The sequence below is a fragment of the Schistosoma mansoni genome, chromosome 1, assembly GCF_000237925.1.
Source record: "Schistosoma mansoni strain Puerto Rico chromosome 1, complete genome".
Classification (NCBI taxonomy): Eukaryota; Metazoa; Platyhelminthes; class Trematoda; order Strigeidida; family Schistosomatidae; genus Schistosoma; species Schistosoma mansoni.
The window spans coordinates 5700713-5728245 of NC_031495.1; the positions used below are offsets into that span (position 1 = coordinate 5700713).

Genomic DNA, 27533 nt, shown 5'->3' on the forward strand with positions numbered 1-27533 from the left:
AATAATTATATTATGATTTCAAAGAAATCTAAACAAGCTCATCTTCTGGAATAAGTATATATATATATTGACAGTACAATTGCATCACAAATGTTCAAATATAGAACTAAAGAAGAAGACCTATAAAGGAAACGGAAATACAATCGGAAGAAACCTGTTTTCTTTAAATAAAAAGGATCAATTTCGAAATTATTAGATAATATTACAAAATAATTCATTATCTCATTCGAAAAAAAATTAAACCTAATTTAGCATGAATATAGAAGTCAAAAATTATGAAGAAGAAATGAGTCAAACTCCATAGCATTACAAAAGTATAGAAATTGATAACTTCAGGAAAGACAAGAAGTGAAACCTGATTTGACTAGATTTCAATCATGATCAATTACTTTCGTTTACATGGAACTTTCTGATGATGAAGGCTTTTCACGTCCAAAACCATGTGTCATAGCTATTACTGGTGACTCAGTTGCTAGTGTGACCAAGTATGCCAAGCAATAAGTAATTGGTAGAACTGCAATGAACATAACTATCTGGAAGGAGAATAAAACAGTAAATTGGATTTCTACTAAGCAGTATGAACATATATATTCATTTTTGTATTGATTGTTTTAATGTATGTATGCATCAATATATTTTCAGATTGTTTGAAATGCCATATTATAAACGGTACACTATAACATTATTCAATATATTATTGTTTATCTACCTTATCACAACAGTCTCCAAACCTTGAAAAATGTTTGGAAATTAGTAAATGAAAATGAAGAATTTCGTTTATAACTTCAACAATATAATCGTGAGATTTGAATGAAGAATTCAATCAATAACAACGTAAGTCATTACGCTTAAACATAGCGTACTTTATACTCTTTCGTTATTGAATTCCGAAATATATTAGATGAGAACAGATCAGGTTTTAGTTGGATAACTTGGTTTTGTCATCGAAAACTACTCCGATTATTCAACTAAACACAGTGTTTGCAGCAACACAACAAAATGAACGGATTATGATTCTAGAGGAGTTCACTAACATTTCTATCTTACATCGAACAACATGTTTGAATGCCTACTTTGCAACATTTATTGCAAAACTAGATAAACATGATGATCGAAGATTGAGAAAGCACAGTCCCAATAGTTACCAGTTCCTAAACTGTAACTTCGAATATGCATTTATCAGGGCAGGTGCAAGTATCATGTTATGTACCAATATTATCATAATAATTCAACAGAAATTTCACAAGAATATATTACATTTTATTCGATCAACACCACACGTAAATTGAGTGGGAACTTTAAAAACACAGGCTATTCTGGTGCAATTTGTTTCATTCGACAGTACTTTGTAAAGTTATTCAATTAGGAAATAAATGCAAACTCGGGAGTTGTTAATAGTTTACAACGATCGACAGTGATCAGCATCAATACTTTACAGAAATTCACCCTAACTTAAGTCAATGAAATCCACACGGATTTCAATAACTCATATCAACAGTCCGCAGTTTGATTTTATAGTGAGTTGTTCTGATGAACATCTATCCTACAACAATATTTATTTTCTCACAGTTAAATGAATCACCGGACGTTAAGAGCTCCAATATGTCGTTTAGATCGTGGTTTTAGGAAACGTTCCGCGTACTCGAATCGTTCGCATTAGCGGCGCGAGGTGATAAAGGAACGTGAAAAGGGTTAGTCGTAGAGATGACAGAGTTATTAGGAGGTGTAGGAAGAATTTGAATGTGACCAACTTGGTCTCATGTGCTATTACGGGCGGATGTCACTTCCCGGTTACCCACATTGTGGAAGGGTATTTCATGAGGAACCTGAAAAGTAAGTTGTATTAGTGTTGGTCTAAACGACCTGTGAGCTTAACCTCAGAGCCCAAGGGACAACTGTTTGAGGCCGGTGATGCACGGCCTTTTTGTAGGCAGTTTTAAACGTGTTAGCTCCGTTCTTTAAGAGGCTTTACGGCCAGAGATGGAAATCCGTGGGGTATGGTGAGGTGTGACATTTTTAGGGTCGACCTTTTCTAACAGGTTCCGTCCTTGTTAGAAGGCAGAGTCGCTGCAGATGCTGGTTGTCTGAGGAAAACACCTTACTGCTGTCACACCTCTCTACAGTCAGCAGTGCGACTTCGCCCTCAGACCTTGAGTTGCTGCTTTTAGTCTTACCGTTCTCAAACTGACCTACCTAGCATGGTAGAACCTACAGGAACATATGTTCCAGCCAATATAGCGCGCTTGGGTCGTCACGATAGGCTAGCCTGACCACCACGTCAAAGTAGTAGATACGGTCGGTCATCTGATCAGGTTTCTGCAGTATCTCAAAGAAATTTCTCCTTCAAAAATAAACTATTCAAAATAACACTAAATTGTTACCGTTCAAAATTCAAGCTAGCCAGTTGCGTTATAAAGATGCATCAGTAACCAACTCGAATAAAAGAATATTCGGTAAATCCTCTTCACAATATCCAACTACGTTTTATAACTCAGAGCAGGACTCACCAAATGCAGATCATCCAACAATATTGGGTTCTGACTTCCTAAAGCGATGAATAGAATCACTATTGGATGTACAAGATAAGCTGTATACGTCAACCGTGAAGGAACACGGAATACAGACAATGTGAGAATCCATTGAATCGGACCTGTGTAAACATGGAATGGTAGAAAAAGGGATTTAGATTCGTTCAAACTAATGTGACACAGTATATTTGTCACAAGGTCGAACTTTATGAAATATGAGAACACTGTCGGATTATTTCATCTGGTTCATATAGTCCTACATTTTCTCCTCACTAGAAGAGTACAGGAGAGAGTACATCACAAAAACAGCAGCTGAAAAATACTAACCATACGAAATACTGTACTAAAGCAAGTCCAATTAAAATTGGATAATTCATAAATGATTGTCTTACTCTCCTTTACGTTCTTCAATAACTAACACCTATGCTGATCAGCATAGCTATTTTAGACGTTTGCAGCATATGTCTACATCAAAACATCCAGTGAACGTTTACAATCTGACCTATCGATTCCTCTCTTACTGATTTTATTCTACTTAAACAATGCTTAGAACACGCCTAATTAAAAATATAAATCCACTGACTTCAATGTTACTTAGCATGATTTCCCCCAACTTAGTTCATCAGTGCGCTAACAATGTCAATTGTCGGACCACAACATCAAGCGTTCCGAATCAGATATGGTTATTATAATTAGGCTTTATCTAAACATTCTATGTTTCAGAACACTGAGTTGAGGAACGATGAGTAATATAGAATTATATCTTATTATTCACACTCTAACTTACCACCACAACCAAGAGCACACATCGATACAACGATTGCAATACCGAGAATAAAAATAGGTCGATGAAATGCTGTATAGGTTGCAGCTCCAAACGTTGTGAATGGTTCGACCTTTCCACTTAGTAATCCATACAATCCGTATACAGTAGATACACAGAATATTGATGACAGGCATACACCAATCAAACCAATTAAAACCTTCGTTTTTGAATTCACATTCTAAAAATGGGATGAAAGGGTGTTGTCAAAGGCAATATAACGAATCGTTAGTTCAGTGAAAAATCAATAATGTGAACTGAAGAATTTTAGAGATGTGTATTTTTATATTAGTGTTTACAAACACATCCATTTTTTGTAGAAGGACAATGGCTAGTTAGCCGTTTGTTGATAAATAAAATTGAATGTGTCACATCTTTACATTGCTTTGAGTTAACACTTCTTATTTGCAATGAGGGTTGACCTTTTCAGTATAAATCTCAGAACATTAGAGATAGTAACAGTATTAGTGACGATAGAACTGATTAAGCTTCGATGATACAATTCGATATGAATCTACAGATTGGTTGAATGAAATTTAGATAAAATTTACAAAGTAATTTAAAACTTGTTGTCAGTGAAGTCAATGAGTGAATGTACCTGTGTCATCGCGAATGCTTCCGAACCATGTCATTCAAAGTCTCTTACAACTGGTTTCGATAATTACGTGAACACTAACTAGATAGTCGGGACTTACCCATATTACCTCAGTCTAGACGTCACCGCTTTTATGGGTTGGCCTCATGTCTTAGTTTGAGAGACCCTAATAATAGAGTGATGGAGTGTGAAGAAAGATAATCAAGTTGGTATATACTTTGAAACTAGTGTATATATTCAGTATGTATGATATTGATGTGTGGGCGAGAATGACAATGATTGGTTGTCTTGATGAGTCAGACATTAGACAGGATGACAGGTGTTATACGTGTTATATATATTCCCCTATCCTTATTATGTATTGGACTGTTCCTTGTTTGATGGACACTTATTGATTGACTGTTTACTGTTCCTTGTGTCGGATTTTGGTGTGGAAATATATTGACGTTGTAGTCAGGCTAATCTCGTGTTCTTGATCTGAGTTGTGTTGATGTCCTGTAGAATAGACACTGGGTGGGAATCTAGTGTAGATATTCGTCTAAGGTAAATTAACGTCCCACATACGTGTAAAAAGTGAAAGAGCTGTTATAACCAGAAACCCTAAAGTTATAATCAGTATCTATTGTTTATAACAATTGGCGACGGTGATTAAAACGGATCTACGCTTACATATTCAGTTAAAGTGAATTTTGTAACAACAGAATGGATGATCTGAAAACCTTGCTGCAACAGAAAAATTCTTTAATCGAATTATTAGTCAAAAATATGTCAATATCCTCAAGAACGAATGTGTCTAATTCCACTATGACTCCGGATTCTATCGCAAATTCAATAACTGAATTTATATTTGATCCAGAAAGTGGAGTTACTTTCGAGGCGTGGTTTAAACGCTATGAGGATTTATTTATTAATGAATGTAAAGAGTGGGACGAAAGTTCAAAATTGAGATTATTATTAAGAAAGCTCGGAGTGTCCGAACATGAAAAATTCTGTAATTTTATCCTCCCAAAGAAGCCATCCGACATAACGTTCAAAGAAACAGTTGAATGCCTGACTCGTATATTTGGTGAACGGTCATCAATTTTTCACACTAGATACCAGTGTTTTCAACTTGTAAAGAAAGTACAGGACGATTACGTAACGTATGCAAGCATCGTGAACCGGGAATGTGAGCGGTTCCGTTTACCAGAAATGTCCTCAGATCAATTCAAGTGCCTTATTTTTGTATGTGGATTACAATCTTCAGTAGATGCAGATATTAGAACACGGATTCTGGCGAGAATCGAACAAGATCCTAATATCAGTCTACAATCAGTATCCGAAGAGTGTCAAAGAATGGTTAATTTGAAGCATGACACGAATCTCGTAGAAAGGAACAGTGAACACGTTGGAGTTAAAGCTTTACGTAAATCTTTTAATGGAAATAAAGATTCGAACTCCCAGAAAATCCCAAATCAAGTGAAACACAAAACGTCATGTTGGCGATGTGGTAAGTGTCATTCTGCCAATGTTTGCTACTTTAAAAAACGAGTATGCTTTCAATGTGGTAAATATGGTCATGCTCAAGTATGTTGTAAAAGTAAACCAAAGGTTTCCGACCATCAGCATAAGTTCCGTAAAGGAAATAAGATGCAGACTTCAAAAGAAATACCACATAACCGCAAGTTAGAGGAAGATTGCGTGGTTGCTTCTATATCACTTGAACCGGAAATAAAAAGAGTGTTCTCTGATGCTATCAGAATCCTACCAGTAACGGCAGAAGCAGTTAAAGAAGCCACGGGTAGTGATCCTCTACTTAAAAGAATAAAAGAAGCTGTTTTAAAGGGTTGGAAACAGGACAAAGCTGATCGAGAGTTTCACCAATTTTTCTTGAGACGTGAGTCTATATCGATTTATGATAATTGTTTGATGTATGGTGAACGTGTTGTTATCCCTAAATCTCTTCAGCTTTTTGTGCTTAAACAGTTTCACATTGGTCATCCGGGAATGAACAGAATGAAAGCAGTTATGCGTAGTTATGTCTATTGGCCATTCATGGATAAGGCTGTGGAAGAATACGTAGTGAGATGTCGGCGATGTGCCGAAGTAGCAAAAGATCCACCGAAAGTAGAATCTCAACCATGGCCAGAAACGACAAAACCTTGGGTCCGATTACACGTTGATTATGCTGGACCTATAAGTGGACAATATTTTTTGGTGGTGGTAGATTCGTACTCGAAGTGGCCTGAAATTTATGTGGTACGAAGACCATCTACGTCTGAAACACTGCTACATCTGAGACAATTATTTGATAACGGGACGCAGTTCACGTCGTTAGAGTTTGCGGAGTTCTGTAAACAGAATGGAATCGAACACGTTAGAACTCCACCGTATCACCCTAAGTCGAACGGGCAGGAAGAGAAATTTGTTGATATTCTTAAACGAGCTCTTTTAAAGATGGGAGGAGAAGGCAACGTAGAAGAGGCTCTGCAACAATTTCTCATTTCTTAAAGAATTACGCCAAGTCCAAACTGTCAAGATGGGAAATCTCCAGCCGAAATAATGTTTGGCCGACCGATTAGAACATTTTTTGATGTTTTGAACCCGAAAGACAGAATCAGTGGACTACAAAAAAAATAAGAAAGGGAATTGCCCGAAAATTCGAGAATTCAAAGTAGGTGACTCAGTCTATGCACGGGATTTCCGGCCTGGCAAGCCAAAATGGGTATTTGGGTTTATAAAAAAACGACGTGGTACAGTATTATATGGAGTGATGGTCGAAAATACACTAATTATTAGACATGTAAATCAACTGCGAGATAGAAAATGTGTTTATGAGTCATCTAAACTCAAACCATTACCAATGGAAGTATTATGTGATACATTTGATATTCCACCACCACCACCACAAGTTGAAATGAGAAAAAATGATCTAGAATCAGAAGTTAGACGAAGATCATTCAGGGAATGGAAACAAACGAAATTTTTTCAAGTAGACCCCAAAGTGAAATCATACGATCAAACTTCGCGAGGGAGGTGATGTGTGGGCGAGAATGACAATGATTGGTTGTCTTGATGAGTCAGACATTAGACAGGATGACAGGTGTTATACGTGTTATATATATTCCCCTATCCTTATTATGTATTGACTGTTCCTTGTTGATGGACACTTATTGATTGACTGTTTCTTGTGTCGGATTTTGGTGTGGAAATATATTGACGTTGTAGTCAGGCTAATCTCGTGTTCTTGATCTGAGTTGTGTTGAAGTCCTGTAGAATAGACACTGGGTGGGAATCTAGTGTAGATATTCGTCTAAGGTAAATTAACGTCCCACATACGTGTAAGAAGTGAAAGGACTGTTATAACAGAAACCCCTAGAGTTATAACCAGCATCCTCTCTTTTACGTTTATAACAGATATATATAATGATACCAGTATGTCTTTATTGATTAAAGAATAAAATGTCTACTAAAACAATATGAAATACTTTTGTGAAACGATTTCTCCTAACCAATGTACATAATAAATTATATTCCACTTTGAAATCACCAGATGGTTTATTGAAATAGTTCATTAACTAATGAAGTTTATTTGATAAAACTGTAAAGTCAACAAAATGTCTCTTAATGTACATGATCCTAATCTTTATAAATTAAAAAAACCCTTAATCTATTTAACTCCAACAAATCAACTCTGAATGGTTGTTCGTTATGTGGACTTAGTGGTCTAGAGGTTGGGTATTCGTGCATGAGACCAAAAATCCTGGATTCCTATCCCTTCTCCTAACAAAACCCTTAGTTCGCTATGTATATACAAACAAGAAATATAAATTCTTATATCATTGATTGTCAATGTAATGATTCATAAATAATATAACGACATTCATTTTCAAACGGAAATGTTTATTAGTAAGCATATAAATTAATGGAGAGCTTAAAACCCATAGTCTTTTGTTAATTTCATTTTAAATACTTCATTTAATATACAATAATATTCATTTATATAATAACTTTCGTCTACATTAGAGCGAATGGTTTCACAGTATTTGGGCGCTGAGTTGATGTAAGACATTAAATAGGAAGAAGAATATATTTGTAAAATTTCAGCGAATGAATTTAAAGTAAATCCAACGTTTCGCCTGGCAATCTGGTCCAAGCTTTTTCAAGGAATTATCAGATCGCCAGGCGAAACGTTGGATTTACTTCAAATTCATTCGCTGAGATTTTACAAATATATTATTGATCAGGAGTTTTGTGGAGAATTTAGTATTTTCATAGTTGAAATCATGAGTCAATTGAAGCTAGACCACCATGGAAAACCTGGAAGCTCTGGACGGCCGTCTCGTCCTATTATGGGACTCCTCAACAGTGTGCTGAGGAAGTGCTCTGGCGCGAGACTGGTAGGTCTTGGGTTCGAATCTCGTGAGTACGGGATCATGGATGCGCACTGCTGAGGAGTCCCATAATATATTATTCCTATTTAATAATATTCATTTTTATTGAACTTTTTTACAATTTCTGCTTCAATAAAATAATCTAACGTCAAATATGTTACTGACTATAAGTTATTGAATAAGACGAGTAAATAGAACATTATCATGATTACTTGTCAGTCATCTTGACTATTACAGATGATCAACCAGTATCCTTTCAAAACAGATACATTCGGTTACATGTTGGTTTATGAAAAATCTAGATTCAATAGACAAATTGGTTGTAATAAGAAACGCCTAATAATGGATACCAACTTAGTGTTCTGAAGATTACTGGTTGGCGAACAGTTAAAAGACCTTAAGTTCGAATTACGAACGAATATATGATGGACACGGTTGAAAAGTCCAACAGTAGTTGAAGTCAGGGTGTGATATACACTAAAATGTATACTTAATCTCTAAATACCTATGAAAAATTTACACAGAGCAGATAACCTAAAATGAAGAAAAACGTAAATCATACAGTAATTAAGGTCAATGACTTTCAGAACACTAAGTTGTGTGACGAATTCCAATGACTAGTCAAGTCTAAAACTTCTTGAGTTACTACATATTTCATGTGTAAGTCTTTTGAATTTCTCATCGTTGATTCCCAGAACTACATTTGATCAGTCTCTGGAATAATATCTGTTTATCTCAAACCGAAATCTAGCTAATGATTATGGTTGTAAACATTGTAATATTTCGGAACAGTGTTTATCAATAAATATCACTTGGGAAATGCATGTACAGCTAACTATCAAAACTCAAGTAGAATGAAATAAGTATCCTTGATTACACAATTAACCACACACCACAAGTACCAAATATTTTGCTCAGGACTCGAAGTAGTTTAATTCGTCTACTGATCTGTCCCATTATATAATGTATTCGCATCTCAGTCAAAATGGGGTTAAATCAACCAGACTGAGCAATTAACAAACTGTTTAACCATAGACTGTCTGAGATGGTCCCAGTTAAAAGAGCGATAGTCATATATCCCTGTAAAAAAACACTTCTTCACATAAACGCTGATTTAAATAAACTAACACAAGTTAAAAGATTGACGGAAAATGTAGACGCAAATGGTTGTATCCATCAATCTCATTTAGTTGAAGAACTTACCTTCAAAATATTGATGTGTTTTTCGAGGAACCAGCCCAATAAAAGACCAATAGCATAAGTACTCCAACGTGTATACGGTTTTAGGTAAATAGTTGTGAATGATGAACTAGATAAGTTAATTTACAGAAAATGTTTATGAAGTCATGCGAGAAACGCTTCCAATAAAAATCAACTGAAGACTAACATAAATATCTAGCTTGACTATATTTAAAGAAGGAAATGTGGGCATTTTGTTGCGTTGATATATCCTAGCCAGGTCAATAGAAGACAAAGTATTCACACTTGTTCTAGACATGACAACATCTACCTTCACAATTGAGTGAGCTTACAGAATTCGTTCACTGACTTCAAAATAAACAATTCCTGTCCACTCTGATGTCACTTGATTTTATCAACAGTAGTCCCATCACTATTCAATGTGACTATATCACAACCGGTAGCTTACATCAATTGATTTTTAATCTATATTCGTTAGAGCTACCTTGTTTTTCAACTTTACGAACCATCAAATACAACCTGACATCTTCCACTGATCTACTACTAAAAAACTCCACAAATCTACATTACTTTTATAAATTACATACTAGTTGGATTAAATAAAATGTAACTACAAAATTGGTTGTCCATCAGATTTACGTATTGCCCACTTGTTTTGAGTATTAGTAATAACAGAAATGCTTTTTTGTTATGAGAGTAGGACAGACATCTGAGACTGATGACTTTTAACAAAATCAAAATTGCTTCTAACTCCCAGTAACGTTTCCTTAATAATCTAAGTTGTGAACTGACTCATCACTGAATGGCAACCAATTTCAAGTTTGTATAGTCTTTGGTGCTTACTGAATTCTACTGATTATGTTGCAAAGTACAGACTCTTCGTTGGAGATACGCTTTGCTGAAGAGTGATAACTTACATGAAAGATTCAGATACACCAGATTCTAACTGATTGACCGAACTACCTAACGTTGTACAATGTCTTCTCTAATGCACGTTTCGTTTTTAAAACGAAACAATGAATTCTCTTGATTCAATCAAACGATAGGCTAGTAGTTGAGACGTTTGGATTCCAGATACAAAATCTTAAGTTCGTGTTCTGCCACAAGTACTACGGTTTGCGCGACCGTGCAATGGTACTAGTTTACACGATTGGATCGGGGCTCATATCCACTTATTCGATGAACAAGTTAATCTATCTGTTTTTATTTTATCAATGTATTCAGGTTCACACTTAGTTGCTGAAAATCAGAGAATCGTTAGAAATATTTTTCAATCCTTTCTAGTTTAATAGTTTTCGAGTTATTTCTCCATCTGACTGAAATATGTAGTTGATAGAAACTATTCCTAAACTCAAAAAGTTAAGTTGTTGCTAAGATTGTTATCAGTGCTCTATTCGGCTGAAAATCTATTTATTTTCTATTTATGATCGATAGTAGTGTTGTTATCAGTACCTGGAAGTAATTATTTGATATTGTCATCCATTATTCAGTATAATGAAAATTACTCAGTAAAATTATTTATTCATTTTTGTAGCACAGCGATTTTTAATTTGTACACGTCTACATAACCTTAGTGGTATCCCGGAGGATTGAGTAAATATAAGTTTTAACATTCAACAACTTACAGAGATAGCGAACCAGGTAAATAATCATTCGCATAAGATATGCCAAATGTGGATCCGATACTGGAAATTACAAGTCCAATACCAAACAATACACCAATGGTATCATTCCTAAACATTATTGAAAGTAAACCATAAATGTAATAATATGACAAAATAGTATATGAGACAAAGAGGCTAGTCATAAATAATACATAGCGTTATGTTAAAAACTGCAGCCTTATTGTATCTAATAAGAAATGCAGATTAGATGTCTAAAGTGTTCACTTCAATCTATTCAAGAATATCAACATTAGATTTTAGTTCTGTATTGTGACTTTCCACGAAGTTTCAAAGATTTTAAAGCGTTTGGAATAGAAATGAATTTGAAGACTGCTTGATTTTCTCTAGGAATTTAGACAGCTAAGAATAAGTTGGAATGATAAACGAATAATTTGAAAACATCTTGAATGAATTGAGCTCACATGTGCAGAAAATATTTTCCATAAACTTAAAAAATATATCTGCAACACAATTGATTTTTGAGGAATCAACTGGAATATAAATGCTTAAGTATAAACTTCAGAAAGCTGAAATCCAGAACTTAGGCAACGCAAACCACATCAACAACAAGAAAAGCAAATTATATTGTAGTCAACAATAATTTTTAAACAGACAGAGATTTTTCATTTACCTGTATAAGCTTACTGATTAGAACCCTCAATGATTTTTAACAATGAATTAGGATCATTGTTGAACAATTAATTAAATGGGACTCGTCACCTTACATCAAATTCCTTGATTATGAGAAAGCATTTGACAATATGGATAGGAGAACATTATAGAAACTTCTTCGACACTATTATGCACTGACAAAATCGTCAACATCACCCGGAATTCATATAATGGAATACAGTGCAAAGTCGTACAAGGAAGACAGCTGACAGATGCATTCCAAGTGAGGACTAGGGTCAGACAAGTCTGCTTAGTTTCCCTCCTTTCTATTACTTCTGATGGTTGACTTGATTATGAAGACCTCGACATCTCAGAGAATGCATGGAATACAATGAACAGCTCAGAATCAGTTAGAAGATTTTAGCATCGCAGATGACAAGGGCATTCTATCCCATACACACCAACAAATTCAAATCAAAAACAGTGTGGCAACAGCCTCTGCATCAGTAGGCCTAAACATACACAAGGGAAAAAGCAAAATCCTCAAATACAACACAGATAACATCAATCCAATCACACTTGATGGAAAAGCTCGGGAAGACATGGAAGCTTTAACGTACATGAACAGCATCAGTGATAAATAAGGAGGATCTGATGCAGATGTGAAGACATGTATTTGCAAAACGACAGCCGTATTCCTAAAACTGAAGAACATATAGACCTTAAAAAAAACTGTCAATCAATATCAAATTCTGCATCTTCAATACGAACATCATGATAGCTCAATTGATTGGGGCTGAAACTTTGATAACTACTACGACCATCAGCAAAACAGTACAATTATTTATAAACAATTGTCTACACAAGATACTCAATGTCCATTGACCGGATACCATGAGTAACAACCTACTCTGGGAGAGAACAAAACAACAGGAAATTAAGAAATGACGCTTGAGGTGGATACGACATACATTTCGGAAACCACTAAGCTGCATCACAAGGTTAGCACTAAGTTGGAATTCTGAAGGCAAAGAAACATATTGCACCTGGGATCAGAAACACAAATCGAAAGAATGAATAGCTACTGGCGACAACCGAGAGGAATTGCTCAGGACAGAGTTCGGTGGAGAATAATGCTGGGCATCATATGCTCCTCAAAAACGAGTAACAGACATAACGACACCACCACCACCAACAACAATTCATTTCTCCACAGTGGTATCTCATTTAACTCACTACTGAGTTTTGGCCATATTTGTGCACAGGAAGATAGTATTAATCAATATTTACCTGCATGGAATTTGGTGCTTCAACTGAAAATTATTCACCTATTACGAAAATATTTTAAATTCAAATGAAAGTCAACAAACAATAAATGATACAAGTTCACTTATTATAATTTACACAGCAATATCAGCAGTATTCAACTAAACTGTCACAGCTTTCTTACCATGCTATTAAAGATAAGAATATTGGAGATAATACAATTGAAAACTGAATTTCATTGGACAAATACCATGACCATCCCATACACTAAAAAATGAATAATTTTCAGAAAAAATAAATCATGAGGAATTTGTAAGTATGAAAGATATCGAATAGAGCATCCGGGTTTTCAATGGTGGTCTAACTCAGACCGACTCATCAATTCAATTATTAAAATACTTAAACTTGTGAATTTGATGTCTAGGAAGAAATGCTTTTCTTTTAAATTTCCAACCATTATTTCAATGAATATGTACAGAAATAGTGAATGTTAACAATGAACAACAAACATTCAATAGGTATCATTGCCAAAATTTGACTTGACCGTTTCAAATAAACTGAGCATTGGGTGGATTTTTATCAAGATGTAATATATTTATAACATCCTAATGAGTGTAAACACCAAATTTTCTGGTGTTTTGTGACTCAGAGTAAGTCACTTCCTTTGACAATTAATAACTAAACAAAATCCTACAATTTCCACTATTCCACCATACTACTTCAAAGTAACCCGAGGAGTTTAAATAGTGAAAGATAGTTAGGCAAAAATATTTATTACAATTAATCAAAAACATGTCCGACCAAGTCAACGTATCAATCGGCTCGAGGTTTCTTATATAACACATTCTCGTCAATATCGAGTATATCAAAATAATACAAAATGGTTTTACTAAACATTAGGAGATACATGTAGTTGAAGCTTTCCATATATTGTTAAATCAAAAGAAAAGGAGAGTAACTGAAGCAGCCCATCGTGTCGTTGACAAAACTAAAGACAATTCAGAGAAGGAAATTTTCTTTTCGACGAGATCATCTACTTAAATTGTATATTTGTATTTCTAGTTGTTTGCTACTAAATATGTGATACGACATGTAGAACATGGTGACTTTTGTTTTGTTTTTAATAATTAAAATCTTACTGCCTTCCAATGAAATGAATGGTTCTAGAAACGAAGCTGTCAGCCATTACTTTTTCGAAGGTAATATAAAGGCCAATAATGCCTTTAATGTTCACCTTATCTCTAAACTCTGAACGTTAATAACTTATCTAATACTAGCTGAGTGGTCAACCAATCCAAATGGATGGATGTAAGTTGATTAGTTTCATAACATCGTTTCCTGAAGAGTTTACTGATGCTGCTGAATACGCAAGATATCTTCAGCATCTAATACAAGTTGTTCTCAAGGGCCAATCTCTCAAGATAATAATAAGTACATATTTACTAATGATATGCAAGAGATAATGGTGAACTGCTAAGTCACATTATACCCTATGATGGATTTTGAGAGTATCACAATGATCAAGGGAATGATACGTTGCTAATAATGTCAGCCAAACATGAGTCAATAGAGTAATAGGAGAGATGGCATAATGAAGGGATTTGAGAAGTCAAATATCAAAAGAAGGTCGTGTTTCGATCAAGGGATTAGAGAAGATTGGGAGGGTGGAAATAGTTTGACAGTCAGAAATATGAGAGATAATTGTCCACCAAAGAGATATGAAGCAAAAATGAATAAGATGAAAATAAGGCATAACTATCCATTTGACTTGGATTATCTATCCGAGCTACCATGTCTAAATCCATGCACATCTTATATAATTATCATACGAATATAGCTCGTTTCTTTCATATTACGAATGTCACATTTTCCACAAACATCAACACAAAAAAGCACCAACATGTGTCATAGAAATCGTCCTGACCGGAGTGACGTTACGTTGACCTGGTCAGACACGTTTTGATTAATTGTATTGAATATTTTTGCCTAACTATCTTTCACTATTTAAACTCCTCGGGTTACTTTGAAGTAGTATGGAGGAATAGTGGAGATTGTAGGATTTAGTTTAGTTATTAATTGTCAGAGGAAGTGACTTACTCCGAGTCACGAAACATCAGAAAATTTGGTGTTTACACTCATTGGGATTATTATATTTTATTAGAAAGATTAGATAGTCGATATACAATAGAAATACCACTTTTTTCAATTGCTGTAAACATTCGAATCCCCTTTTCTAAGAATTAGCACTTTCCATGATTAGTCTACGATGTATCAAAACCAATTCTCATATTATGTCATGAGCTACTCAATAATACCATAAGCTTCGATTTACTAAATTTTGTAGCTGTGTTTCGAACTAGTCACTGATTTTCATTTTCACTTCATCCAGTCATAGATATACATAATTTTCATCATGAGACATATTCACTAATTCCCAATCAAGCTCATAGTGTCAGGGAAGATGATATCTGTTGCAATTATAAAGCACTAAAATTATACAGATTCATAAATCTGATTTCCAAGACGAATGAATACATCATTTTCAGTTTACAGCGATTTCAGACACTCGGAAAAATAATTTCATTGTTGTTTTCATTGAACATTCACTAACCACAAAGTTGCTTCCATGTACAGGTTTGTTTATTTAAGAAACATTATTTTGTTTTAGTTCTAAGAGTATTTTGTCTCTATACGAAAACTTCCAAATACCATTCAGAGTGAATATTATTGACGAGGATTTTGGAGACATCCATTCAACTATTTTGATCTTTGCCGTCTGTTTGTTTGTTATAATTTTCCATTCTATGTATGAAAAGTAAACGAAATGTAAGTGACTTATTTCTGCATATCTTTGATTTGCAGAATATATCAAACAAGATTACTAAAACAGGTTTATGATGATTGATGTAGCAGAACAGAAAGTAATGAAGTACCATAAATTTATCGTATTCTGCACTTAATATCGTTCTTGCTTTTATTTCAGTTTAATATTCATCTATAATGAATTTGGTGTGAATCATGTTTGAACGATAAATGAAACAAAAATTACATAGAACAACTTGTCAATCACTTACTAATTCATCCGAATATATAAAATTATTCAAATATGTTACCCACCAATGATCACGACAAAATTTAACATCCATCAAATTGGGAGTTTGTGGATACATTGGACCAACATAAGCATGAATAAATAATCCAGTATACAATATCAAAACTAAAAGATAAGCTGGAGTTAAACTGAAATTTAAAAGAATATAAGATATTTGTTATACTAATAATTATTGTAGAGGTTTCACTTCAAACGCAGCATACTGTTAAGTTGAATGAATTTAAAAGTACTTTTCTCTAAAGTGCAACTTGCACAACTTAAAGAAAACGATTATTAGGTCTACCAACTTTTCAGTTGGAAAATTCCCTAGAAAATAAACGCTACGATCATGTCTTGAAACAAGAATAATTTGTCCAGTTTGCAAATTGAGACTGAATGTTGATTTATAATGGTTCAACGACTGTTTGGTGTTGCTGTAAAATACTTATGCCTGTTGCTGACTGTAGTGGAGAATTGTCTGCTTTGTCGATGCAATGAAGAAAACGAAACGGTGGGGGTAAACTGATATATTCAACATCAACTAGTTAAACGACAATCCAGGAACAAAGTTTCAATAATAGTCATAATAATAATTATCATTATAAAAAAGCAGTAATAATGGTAAATTACATTTCGTCCTAAATGATTTGTCAATCAGTAATTTTAAATGGATTGAACTAGTAGTTAATCAGTAGTCTGAAATGTTTATAGAATTCGCAAAATTAACAAGTTATTTAAATTGTCTGTGAAATATTATTCATCATCGAATGATGCATTTGTTAACCAGTTAACAACGACCTAGTATGGGACATTAACACCGTTGGATGCCGGCTCAGTGGTCTAGAGGTTAAGCGTTGGCGCGTGAGACCGGTCTTCTGTTCAAGTCCCGCATTTGGGATAGTGGGGGCTCACTACTGAGGAGTCCCATAATAGGACTGAAAGACCGTCCAGTGCTCCTAGGTTTTCACTGGTAGTCTAGCTTAGATCGACTCGTGAGTTCAACTATCAAAATTACCACAACCACAAATCAACATTCGAAAAAATGTTGAAGTTACACTACTGAGTATTAGTAAGTAATATAATGTACCACACAAAAAGAGGTGAGTGAAAAAATAAAAAAAGTAAAAACAGGTGTGATTTAAATCGGTGTTCCATGAAACAGCTGACTATATTTCGTTTTCATTGGTGCTTAATTTCAGCCCATTTTTGAGAAACAAATATTAGCTTAACATATTATGCGTTTTTATCAGCACAATTTTATAATTAGAAGTGATATATATATATCTATCTGTGACATCGCCAAGACTAATACAGAACACACAACATTCTAGGAGAAGTTGTATCAACTGCGACAGGAAGCTAAAAACAGTATACACCAGTATCAGAAATCAACATCTGAATCCACTTCCAGATCTGTCTATCTGCCAAAGCGAACGACATTCGCCACAATTCAATGAAAAAAAAAACAGAATTCCTTGGTGGAATTCAGAACTAAGCTCGTGTTTGTGCATAAACATGACTGTAACGTGATTTCAAAATTTTAGAGGTACAGAATGATAATAATAATCGAAATAATTGTGTGCATTGTAAAACATTCAGATTCCTAATCTAATTCTAATTTTCATCTCATATGAAAATCATTCAATGTTGAAATCTCATGTGATTTGATACATGATTCCATTAAGATACATGTACTGTTTAAACTACTTAAATGATGAAATATGCAAAGGTGATATATTATAAAAACTAGTTATTCGTATACTTTTATCCAGAATTATTATAAAGCACCGAAGGCATTAAAAAGTAATCCACGTTAACCAACCAATAATTTGTACAACGTGACAAAATCCAAGAAGACGATTATGATACAGGTAAATACCTCTTATTCGGAGAATATTAAATGATGGTTAGTTATTGAAATGTCCTAGATGTCCATCATTATTCAGAAAGTTATGATAAAGTTACAATACAAAATAGATTCTTAGAATGTTTATAACACAGTAATGTTATTGATAGATATAAAGAGAACGCAATACAAACCGAACAAAAGAATAAACCTTCACTGCACAAACTGAGTCGCTGAAATAAACTTTTTGAGGAACAGCATTCCTAGTTCTCAGTTGAATGAAAAGTTGACTGTCAATCTCAATAACGCATCAAAATAAACCACATTGGCCTCAAATAACTGCAAAACTTATCAATAACCACAGAAAATTCGTAAACACAGGACACAAGTACCCTAACTGTTCACCTGAATTTTCACACTTTATAATTTGTTATTGCTAATGAATAACACAATTTCAACTGGTGGATTGAACTCTGATAGTTATTGCTTTTCAAGTATTCATATCAAGTTTGGTTTGCTAAAACTAGGAGTCCAAAAACTGTCGCTCACGATTCTCTCCTGTGTCCCAGGTAATAACAGGTTTGTCTCAAAATATACCCATCATGCTTTGAAGTCTGGCTGATCAGTTCAGCAATTGGAAGACTTCACAGTTCTACTCTAAATCCCATCTGCTTACCATTTGTTCTAGAGAACTATATGTGGAGGACAGAGACGTGATCTTATTTTAATCTATGGTTACATGTTTCAGTAACGGATCTTAATAACTAAAACCAAATACAAATGTACCTACAAATGTAGATAACGGATTATCTCGTAAATATTCATTTTAGGTCAAGAGGTTTTCCTCTCAGATTCTCATTGAGACTTTATTCTAGGCATACATATCAATGACCGAGATCACATTACATCTCTGTACTTTCTAGTGTGATCGATGTTCTTAGACGTCCATGAAATACAAATTATTGAAGTTAATCCTAATACCTACATTATTCAGTGCCATACAAAATACAATCAGCTACATGTACAGCTTATTATTCAACTCAAATCCAACCATACATGTTACATTTGGTGCGTAAACTAATCTTTTCTAAGCAGGATAACCTTTCAATACACCCATGACCAATAACCACATTCAGTGGATTAGAACATGTTCATAGGATTAATTAGCTTTAAGGTTAATTGTGTAAAACATTATTGAATACACAAGTGATGAAATGATTTCACCTCAAACTATCCACGTGCACACATCACTAGTGCTTGTTTCAATTCTGTTGCAGTTAACTATCATCCATTTTAATTATCGATACTGTTTTATTAAACCTATAATATCAAACAGTAACAAATAAATTATCCAATCAAGCCAATAGAACACTTTTGAAACAAGTTTAGAAACTATCGTTGAAAAACGTACAAATAAAACAGAATAGAATCATAGGAAATCTTGATATACACATCTTGTTTGCTGGACGGGAAGATCTATTCCTCAGAAATCTCACCTTCCTCCACATCAACTTGCAAATTAATTTGTTTATAACTATGCAAAATGTGAGTCAAATACACTTCATTCTTCAGGTTTTCATGTAACACCTTCCACAATACTTTAGATTATATGTGAAAAGATGATCAGCACCCTAAAGAATACATGTGTAAGAAATGACACGGAACATCTGCACAGTATAGACAACCATAAGAGCAACATTCCAAAACTTCATTGGAAAATTACAGTGAGTCTTGGGCAATTTAAAACAATACAGAACTTTAGTTTGTTGAATGCAACTCATTCATTTACGAAAAACATTTTGCCATTTAGTTTTGTTGTTCTCTAAAAGATTCTTCAAAATTCATCAAACGTATTATTCCTAACAAAAATACAGTTCAAACTTGAAAATCTATGGCCATTCTCTTTATATTTGAAACCAATCTATTCATTCAAATGTTGATCACTTATGGGCAGATTTACAGGCTTAACCGGATAAAAACAAATGAAGTTTTGAGTAGGTCCCGTACAAACCACTTGACATACTGGTTTCAAAGAACAGTGGTTTCCGTGGACATATTTTGGAAATGTGCATTACTTTATCAACAGTTCGTGAGTCAAAAATACACTCTCAACCTAGTCCACGCAAAACCAACTCAACAACTTTCATTCATCATACAGAACTAATGAACAACGAAATCGTCAACGTTTATCACTTCCGCGAACTACACTGAATGTTTGTAGAAATATTCGATTAGTGAGTGACCGTCAATGTGGATTACACTTACCGTAAAATACGATGAAATACGAAACCACACCAAAATTTTATCCAATGTTTCCAACTAGTAATTCGTCGAAGTTTTGGAATGGTGAGATAAGTAGATAATAAGCCTCTAAATATAAGGTAAAATATATCAACATAGGACCATGTTATGCACAGGAACATATCGTAAACAAGACTCAAATTGTTTGTTTTAAACTACGATAAGGATAAAGCAAGTTAAGAATCTCAAAGCTACTCCCAAGTAAACAACGTTGGAAGTGAGGGACAAAAATTTCACACCCTTAAGAGTTTTATAATCATTTTATACTATGATACTGGTGTAGACTACAATTTTATTTTCATTTTATTTACCGCGGAATGTATGTGCTTTGCAACCTCAAAGATCGATAGTGGTAGTTTAATATCTAATCAAAATGTACTCTTAATCTCATCTAAGCCGTATCTAGTTATGGCTTTACTACGAAATGCAGCTTGAAAAATGAAGGATTATTATCCAGCAATTCAATAAATGAGATCAATAACTGTAATTAAAATCCTGTAGATGTAAGTGGAAAATAAAATTTGTCTTGTGTCGACAAATTTTATAAACTCTCGAGATACCAATTACGCATTAGAGGCTCAGATGCTAGAAGAATATGTGTAACCCAGTTGCCAGATTCAGTTAAATATCATCAGAGAATTACAAGACATTTTGAGATTTTAGCGTTTCAGTACACATTAAGATGAAAAATGTCATTTGATCAAAACAGACCAAACGACTGTATCTATTCATAATTTAATGAACAAACTTATGAGGGTTTAATTCAAAGGTAAACACAAAACCGTAAGCCTAAAGACGTTTTTTTAGAAAATTAAAAATGAAAATAGACCATTATCTCAGATTCTAATAACAGAAAACCGATAAAAGTGAAACTGATTTTCGGTTGTAAGTGGTAATTGAATGTGTAAAGATCTTGTAATTCAGTGGGACAGTAAAAACCATTAAGAAAAGCGGAATGTAGATTAAAATCCGACTGTTATTGGGTGATTGTTTTAATTTCCTTCAGTGATTTGATTTAAACTTATTCTAGATATCATAATAACAAATAAATGGTTATCTTCCCCTGCATTTGCTGTTGTGTGTGTGATAGAAGAGACAGATCATCTGAGAAGTCTAAATCGTCAAGCTACATCCTGGTTGTCCATTGTATCCCATGCTTCCCTCCAGATGTCGACGTCCTCATGATCCAGTCGATCACCAGGAGAAAGAGAAAGGGTGAGAGTAAGCAACCTTGCCGGACACTGGTCTTTACTTCGAACGAGTCTGAGGACTGTTCTCTATGCACGATTTTGCAGTTTAATCCATCATCGGAATTCCGTATGATATTGACTATCTCCTCAGGCACGCCATAGTGTCGAAGCCACCATTGTGTTGTCCTGTCCACATTGTCAACTGCTTTCTCGTAGTCAATGAAGTTGATGTAGAGTGATGAATTTTATTTAATTGAAGTTTTCTATCGTTGTTCTTCAGTGTTTGTGATTACTTTGCCTTCCTTACTTTCACTAGTCGTTCTGGTTTACGGTCATTTCCAGCGAGTTTCTTTGTTATATCATACAGTTGTTTCATGTTTCCTTCTCTTGCAAACTTTTTCGCCGTCATTGTTAAATCTTCCATATATTTAAGTCTGTCGGTTCTGATGCTCCTCTTCACTTGTTTGTTGACCTCTGTATTGTCAGATTGTGCCTTGGCTTTGTCTGCTCTTGTTCGGCTGGTATTGATTACTGCCTTCTTGTTCCTCCTTTCTTCAATCTTATCCTGTGTTACAACAGTGATCCATTTCTTATAGTGGTGATTTTTGTGGCCAAGAACCTCATGACCTGTTGAAGTGATTGCCTCTTTTATCCCTTTCCAGTTGCTCTCCATAGTAGTTCCCTCTCCATTGAATAGATCATGAAAGGCCTGGAACTTATTGTTGAGGGCTATTTTGAATTTGTTGAGTTTTTCAGTATTTCGAAGAAAGGCCATACTAAACTTTCGTGATGTTATCCGCCCTGTTGTCCAGTGCTTCTTAAGTTTCAATTTCATCTTGGCGACCAGCAAATGATGATCTGATGCTATATCAGCTCCTCTCCTGGTTCTCATATCCTTTATTGTCCTCCTGAACGTTTTGTTGATGTAGATATGGTCAATTTGGTTCTGCGTAGTCTGATCTGGTGAAGTCCACGTGGTTTTGTGAATGCGTTTATGTGGGAGTATGGTGCCGCCTATGACCAGTTTATTGAAGGCACATAGGTTTGCAGATCTCTCACCATTTTTGTTCCTTTCTCCTAGTCCATGTCGTCCCATGATGTCCTTATATCCGATGTTGTCCATTCCGACCTTGGCATTTAAATCTCTCATCAGAAAGTTCAGGTCCTTTGTCGGGCACTTCTCGACGATTGACTGCAGCCTATCATAAAATTAATCTTCAACGTCTTCATTGTAGTCGTTGGTAGGGGCATAGCATTGGATGACGTTCATCGTAATGCCCTCTTTCTTCGTTTGTCAAGGAGGCTTTGATGAACCTTAATTCATGGGACTCCCATCCTATAAGTGCATTTTGTGCCTTTTTTGAACAGCATCAATGCACCACCTTGTGCATGCGGGGCATTTTCTTCTTCATGACCGGAGGATAACAGAAGCTCCCTTGAAGATAGTCGTTGTTGTCCAACCTGTGTCCAAAGTGTTTCACTGATCTCAAGCACCTCCAAGTTGTATCTCCTCATTTCTGCAGCGATTTGGAAGATTTTCCCAGTCTCCCACATTGTACGAGCATTTCATGTACCTAGATAAATGGTTGCTCTGATTGTCAGAAGGCGCGTCGGCCTCGTGACTTCCTAAGAAACTCGGCTTTCATCATGAGGCGTCATAACTCTTCTAAATAAAGACCTTCCGACTCCCAGGGCAGAGTTTAAATCGTTTGAATAATTTTTCTGGTTAGCATTTTTTAGCAAGTTAGTTTTCCACGGGATGGGGTTGCCAACTGCATGCCCGACCCTCCTTCTTTTTCCCAGTTTTTGGACTGGCAGTAGCCCCCGGAGAGGTTACATGCTGAATTGTTTGGTCACAATAACGAAGTCAATTTAAAGGTCACAAAAGTGTTCACATTTAGTATGATCAACGCACGCATTTCATTACATCCTGAAAATGTCAATTTGGAATCACATTCTTGTCGTTACCACTTATTTAGGCGTTAAACTACTTTCGACTAGTGATGGAAGTAGCAGACCTGAATGTTGAATATTTGTAATCTCTTCTCTAGGTCAGTCAGTATTTTTCGTATTTATGTAATTATTTTAAATGACTCATCGTCAAGCAGTTTGCTCGATTCACTTTGTAACCTTGCTTTTTTCATCATTATGAAAGTGCGTTTTACAAAATCTACTTGGACGGTGGAAGAGATATAAGATTAACTTTATCCTTGATGGCACATAAAGACGCAATATGCCTGGACAGATACATGACAATTACGACTGTTGCTAAAATGTATGATATGATCCACCTCAATGAAAACTTCATTTGGAATGCACAAGTGGAGTTAGACAACACTTACTATAACTATTTACAGTGCAAACATTGCATGGCATTTTAAAGCACAAAACTTTATTAAAGCAGGAAAATTTCTCTCAGTTGTGAATGATCTAAAATCGCTCTGATATCGTGATTAAATACCATATTCTTCAGCTTCAAATACACGTAACTACACGTGCGTCTGATATGTCAGAGGAAATAACTCTTATTTTCCCCAAGATTAGACTACATTTGACGTTATGGGGAACCTAGTGTGTGTCGTTGTATAACAAAACAGTCTACTCCTCAGTACATGTGGTTATAAGTAGGCATATCAGAGATTCACTGTCTTTTGAAATGAAGACAGGACGTACGAAATATTTAAGGTCAGCCTATACTTAGTCTTAATACTGCTGGGCAAAATAAAGAAAACTAAAATAAGCCATTAAATATCCACTAGTGATGTTTACAATGACAGTGTTAGTATTTAGATGAGCAAAATTTTATTACCGCAATTATCGTTATTAAAACAAAGACAACATTTCTGTCACAATTGAATAGAAAACGGATTAGGTAGACGTACGACATGAAGAAGAACGTATCCACAGATAGAGTTGCACTAATTATTACTTGATAGGTCCATTTTGGCTGGTGAATTTGTGAGAAAAGTAGCATGTTGTCTAAAAGAGATCATTCAAAAAACTCAGGATGTGTAGAAAAAAATTAAGGTGTGGTGAAAGCAATTCATAATGATATCACATTACTCTAAAGTCGAATAAGTCTATAAATGCTATTTAAAGATGTTAATATTAAAATATGAACTGGAGTTTTATCTGATTGTATTTTAGAGTACAACTTGCATGCAGTACAAGAGATAAAACTGCCTGTAGGTGTTTCTTCACCACCAGACATACTTACGCCTTTTAACCCTCGTAGAGGAGCATAGACCGCACACCAGCATTCTCCATCCAACTCTGTCCTGGGCACTCCTTTCCAGTTGCTATTCATTTTTTTCATGTATGCTTCCAACTCCCGACTCAATGTGTTCTTTGGCCTTCTTTTCCGTTTCCCTTCAGAACTCCAAGTTGGCATTTGTCTAGGGATGTAGTTTGATTATTTCGCCAGTTTATGTCCTATCCACTTCTAACATTTTTTTCCTAATTTCCTCCTCAGCTAGAACCTAGTTGATTCTCCTCCACAGTAAACTGTTGCTAGTGGTTTTCGGTCAACAAACATTGGATATCTTGTGTAACCAAATGTTTATAAATATTTGCACATTTTTGAGGATGGTTATAGTAGTTCTCCACGTTTCAGATTCGTACAGTAGAACTGCCTTGGCGTTCGTATTGAAGACTACGACCTTGATATTGGTTGACAGTATCAATAAACATAATCTTTACGAAATTACCCAGCGTGTCATTTTGCAGCAAACATATATGTCTGTGGCTATATGGGTTTATTCTTACGGTTACTGAATTAGCCCATGTAGACGTAGAATGTGTATGAAAACACTCCTTAGATCAAACGGACTCGAAAGGAAATGGTTTATGTGTATATTTATTTAAAATGTCTAAATGACATTAGTTGGTATGTAGAAGTCGCATATGATTAGTTGATTAATAGCTAATTAATAAAGATATATAAATAGTGGTAGAATTTCATCTCAACAAGACAGACTATCAACTTACTTGCAACAAACATGCTGAATGCTATACAATGTCCATAAATTATCCAATTCATGGTTAAAAATCGAATCCCATCCAAGCACATTAACGGATGACTACAGCGCTGACCTGATGTATTTAGAACTCGATTTCGTTTGGAGTTCCAAAGATGCCACGTGTTATAAGGAACAGAATAAGTTGCAATGTATTTAATACACGGATTTATTTTTGACAAAATATCTTTTGAGTAAGAAACACAGATAAAAAAAATAAATCAGTAAAATGTCTCTGTTAAAATAAATAAAGCTCGTAACAAAGTCGTTAAGGTGCAATCAAACAAGGTACCATGTAATATCTCCAGGGCTAAAACGGATTTAGTAGTTGAAAAACATTTTTTGTAAGATCACTGAAGTGTCCTGAACAGTAGCCACAAACGACAATTACTTCAAAAACCAGACATATATACTATATATGTCTAGAACAAAGATAACTTGAAATTAAAAATGGGGTCTTGTGAAAATTCATGGTTTAGAAGTAAATAAACCACAATACCAAAGCTACAATTTTTCTTATAGAAGTATAATAACTTATTTTCCAAGGTATGAGCATAACCTAGAAACTTTTACTGTATTTGCTAAACCACTAAAGATTATGATTGACTGTATTTGAAGCATACCAAAAATCAATGAAGATAGGCTTTTGATTCTCCAGAACTCGTTAAAAAGGTACAATCGTAGGTCATCTGTCTTGAACGATTTCTTATTGCTCTAGGTCTTGACAAAGTTTCCGATGATAATTTATTAACTTTCCTTCCATAATCTGTTGTACATTCATTCGATTGAGATATTTCTTCGATATTAATACAGACTTTCGGAGATAATTGGACATTCCAGCCAGCTGGACGAGCTCTGCACTTATCTCTTGATTGGCTTCATCCAGTATGTCAATCAGATCACGAGCCTGTCTTACGTTCTTATGTGTGAAAAAAGTGAATGCGGTTCCCGTTTTATCACTACGCGCAGTCCGTCCTATGCGATGAATGTAATCTTCGGTTTGGTTTGGAAAATCAAAGTTTACTACGTACTCTATATTGTCAATATCTATAGCAGAAAAAAAAGTTGATTAAGTCATCTGATTTAGATACAACTTAAAAGCTTAGTTAGATTAGTACTAAACTTACCAAGACCACGAGAAGCGACATCTGTAGCTACCAATATATTCATCCTTCCGCTTTTAAAATCTATGGACATAATATCACATAATGAATTCACCTACTTGCAAGAGTGAGCTCCCTATCTCTTTGCTGCTTTCCACCGTGCATCGCTTCTACATAAAATCCACGACGCCTAAGTGAATTTGTCAGCTGGTCCGTCCGCCTTTTCGTCTCAACGAATACTAGTGTACGTGCTCGTCCAAAGCTCGTCAAAAGTTCAATCAGACGCTGTTCTTTACTCCAATCGTCCATTATCTCAACTATTTGTGTGATGTTTGGGTTGGCGTGAAGCGACACAGACCCTATATTTACTTGAATATAGTCAGTGAGGAATTCTCTGGCTAATGTTTGCACCTCTCTTGGCCATGTTGCAGACCACATGAGGGTTTGGCGATCAGGACGTGTGTGGCCTATAATCTTACGAATCTGAGGCTCAAATCCCATATCCAACATCCTGTCTGCCTCGTCTAGTACCAAGTAAGTTACTCTAGACAAGAGATTTCTAAAGAGGGTTAGGACTTTTAACCTTGACATACCTTTGAACCCGAATGAAGTCAATGAGCCGGCCGGGAGTTGCAATACAGATCTCACCACCTTTTTGCATTTCACGAAGCTGAGTGCCTTTTGCAGAGCCACCATAAAAACACATTGCACGTAAGCTTGCGGCGTCCGCAAATTCTTTTGCTACGACAAGAACTTGTTGTGCGAGTTCCCGAGTGGGGACAAGAATTAAACATATTGAGCTGCTATAATAGCTCCCCAGCAAACATAGATACAAAATAGTGTCTGTGTTTGCGAATAAAAAAATGTTAAATTTAACGGGACGGTAAATATAGAAATTTATGAAATTAATGATGTACGACAGAAC

At 35.1% G+C, this 27533-nt stretch overlaps 1 protein-coding gene across 1 annotated transcript in view; it reads right to left on the reverse strand.

Moving 5' to 3' along the window:
- Positions 1–395: 395 nt before the first annotated feature.
- Positions 396–27533, reverse strand: part of Smp_124340 (hypothetical protein) — a gene marked incomplete at both ends in the record, with an annotated part of 29734 nt that continues 2596 nt past the window's right edge. The window contains 10 exons of the mRNA XM_018793069.1: positions 396–533; positions 2508–2650; positions 3316–3532; positions 9523–9628; positions 11145–11252; positions 13246–13328; positions 16136–16301; positions 20264–20368; positions 24372–24468; positions 25477–25692. Coding sequence (XP_018647618.1) covers positions 396–533; positions 2508–2650; positions 3316–3532; positions 9523–9628; positions 11145–11252; positions 13246–13328; positions 16136–16301; positions 20264–20368; positions 24372–24468; positions 25477–25692 — 1379 coding nt within the window. The remainder of the gene's footprint in view (positions 534–2507; positions 2651–3315; positions 3533–9522; positions 9629–11144; positions 11253–13245; positions 13329–16135; positions 16302–20263; positions 20369–24371; positions 24469–25476; positions 25693–27533) is intronic.